Below are 2,902 nucleotides of genomic sequence, written 5' to 3'. Positions count from 1 at the left end.
TATCCCATGTTACCTCATGTTATCCCCTGTTATCCCATGTTACTATCCCATGTTATCCCATGTTACTATCTCATGTTATCCCATGTTATCCCATGTTATCCCATGTTACCCCATGTTACCCCATGTTACCCCCATGTTATCCCATGTTACCCCATGTTATCCCATGTTATCCCATGTTACCCCATGTTACCCCATGTCACCCCATGTTACCCCATGTTACCCCGTCACCCCATGTTACCCCATGTTACCCCATGTCACCCCATGTCACCCCATGTTACCCCATGTTACCCCATGTTACCCCATGTTCCCCCATGTTATCCCATGTCACCCCATGTCACCCCATGTCACCCCATGTTACCCCATGTTACCCCATGTTATCCCATGTCCCCCCATGTTATCCCATGTCACCCCATGTTACCCCATGTTATCCCATGTCACCCCATGTCACCCCATGTCACCCCATGTTACCCCATGTTACCCCATGTTACCCCATGTTCCCCCATGTTATCCCATGTCACCCCATGTTACCCATGTCCCCCCATGTTACCCCATGTCCCCCCAAGTCCCCCATGTCCCCCCTGCCCCCAGGCCCCTCCACATCGCCGTGGCTCAGGGCGCCCTGGGCCTCGTTCGCCGCCTCGTGGCCCTGTTCCTGTGGGGGGGGCGGGACCTGGATGTGCAGAACCGGCTGCGGCAGGTGGGGGGTGATGGGGGGCAAGGGGGGGGATGGGGCAATGGGGGGCAATGGGGCAATGGGGGGCAATGGGGGGCAATGGGGGGTAATCGGGATCAATGGGGTCAATGGGGATCAATGGGATCAATGGGTGTCAATGGGTTTCAATGGGAATCAGTGGGTGTCAATGGGTTTCAATGGGGATCAATGGGAATCAATGGGGATCAATGGGTTTCAATGGGGATCAATGGGAATCAATGGGGTCAATGGGTTTCAATGGGAATTAATGGGGATCAATGGGTGTCAATGGGGATCAATGGGAATCAATGGGTATCAATGGGAATCAATGGTGATCAATGGGAATCAATGGGGATCAATGGGTGTCAATGGGAGTCAATGGGTCTCAATGGGTATCAATGGGAATCAATGGTGATCAATGGGAATCAATGGGGATCAATGGGAGTCAATGGGTCTCAATGGGGATCAATGGGTTTCAATCAATGGCGCCCAGGGCCATGAATGGGCCCCACGCCCCCCCCCCGCGCTCCCCCCCTCCTCTAAGCCCCGCCCACTTCCGGCCAGACCCCCCTGCACGTCGCCATCTTGGCCTCGCAGCCGGCGCTGGTGCGGCTGCTGGTGGCGCACGGCGCATGCGCGATGGCGCGGGACCGGCGCGGCCGCACGGGGGCGCACCTGGCGTGCGCAGGCGCAGGAGCGGGCGTCCTGCGAGAGCTGCTGCGGGGCGGGCCCGACCTCCACGTGACCGACTACGAGGGTGAGGGGGGGGGCACGGGGGGGCAATGGGGGGCAATGGGGGGGATATGGGGGGGATATGGGGATCTATGGGGTAATAGGAGGTAATGGGGGGGATATGGGGGGATATGGGGGGATATGGGGATCTATGGGGTAATAGGAGGTAATGGGGGGATATGGGGGGGATATGGGGATCTATGGGGTAATAGGAGGTAATGGGGGGGATATGGGGGGGATATGGGGATCTATGGGGTAATGGGGGGCAATGGGGGGGATATGGGGGGGATATGGGGATCTATGGGGTAATAGGGGGCAATGGGGGGATATGGGGGGCTATGGGGATCTATGGGTTAATAGGGAGCAATGGGGGGCTATGGGGGTCGATGCGGGGCTATGGGGTGAATGGGGGTGAATGGGGAGCTATGGGGTAATAGGGGGCAATGGGGGGCAATGGGGTAATAGGGGGAAATGGGGGGCTATGGGGTGAATGGGGGCAATAGGGGGGTATGGGGGGCTATGGGGATCTATGGGGTAATAGGGGGCAATGGGGGGCTATGGGGTAATAGGGAGCAATGGGGATCTATGGGGGGTAATGGGGGTCAATAGGGGGCTATGCGGGTCAATGGGGATCTATGGGGGACTATGGGGCAATGGGGACCAATGGGGGTAATGGGGGGTTATGGGGGGCAATGGGGTAATGGGGGGAATTGGGGTCAATGGGGGGGAATGGGGGTCACTGGGGGGAATGGGGTTCAATGGGGCAATGGGGATGGGAATGTAGGTAATTCCCACTGGGATCAATGAGGCTCCATTGAGATCAATGCCCCCATTGCCCCCATTGACCCCCATTTCCCCCATCCCCCCCATTTCCCCCATTGCCCCCCATTTCCCCCATTGCCCCCCATTGCCCCCAGGCCTCACCCCCCTGCACCTCGCGGTGCATTCTGGGTGCCGGGAGAGCGTGGAGCTGCTGCTGGAGCATGGGGCTGATGTGGATGCAGTGGTGAGGGGGGTCTAGGGGCTCTCTATGGGTCTCTATGGGTCTCTATGGGGTCTCTATGGGGTCTCTATGGGGTGTCTAGGGGTCTCCATGGGGTCTCCAGGGGTCTCTATGGGTCTCTATGGGGTCTCTATGGGGTGTCTAGGGGTCTCTATGGGGTCTCCAGGAGTCTCTATGGGTCTCTATGGGGTCCCTATGGGTCTCTATGGGGTCTCTATGGGGTCTCCATGGGTCTCTATGGTTGTCTATGGGGTCTTTGTGGGTCTCTATGGGGTCTCTGTGGGGTCTCTATGGGGTCTCCATGGGTCTCTATGGGGTTTCTATGGGGTCCCTATGGTTTCTATGGGTCTCTATGGGGTCCCCTGACCCCCGGCTTCCCCCCCCAGGACATCAAGAGCGGTCGCTCCCCACTGCAGCACGCGGTGGAGAGCAACAGCCTGGAGATGGTGGAGCTGCTCATAAGGGTAATGGGGGCT

General features: G+C 58.4%; 1 protein-coding gene across 1 annotated transcript; it reads left to right on the top strand.

Annotated features, from left to right (window-relative positions):
• Positions 1–588: 588 nt before the first annotated feature.
• On the top strand, positions 589–2,890 carry LOC130596742 (B-cell lymphoma 3 protein-like; the record flags this gene model as incomplete). The annotated part of the gene is made up of 4 exons (XM_057404666.1): positions 589–697; positions 1,256–1,448; positions 2,341–2,429; positions 2,813–2,890. Coding segments are annotated over 4 exons (469 nt in total), but the record flags the coding sequence as incomplete, so codon positions are not given.
• Positions 2,891–2,902: the final 12 nt, after the last annotated feature.

This window comes from Pezoporus wallicus, unplaced genomic scaffold (assembly GCF_028554395.1).
Source record: "Pezoporus wallicus isolate ANWC-B61680 ecotype Strahan unplaced genomic scaffold, APGP_CSIRO_Pwel_v1 contig_12939, whole genome shotgun sequence".
In the NCBI taxonomy this organism is placed as follows: Eukaryota; Metazoa; Chordata; class Aves; order Psittaciformes; family Psittacidae; genus Pezoporus; species Pezoporus wallicus.
The sequence above is the reverse complement of the archived record's forward strand: the minus strand, read 5'-3'. Positions and strand labels throughout refer to the sequence as shown.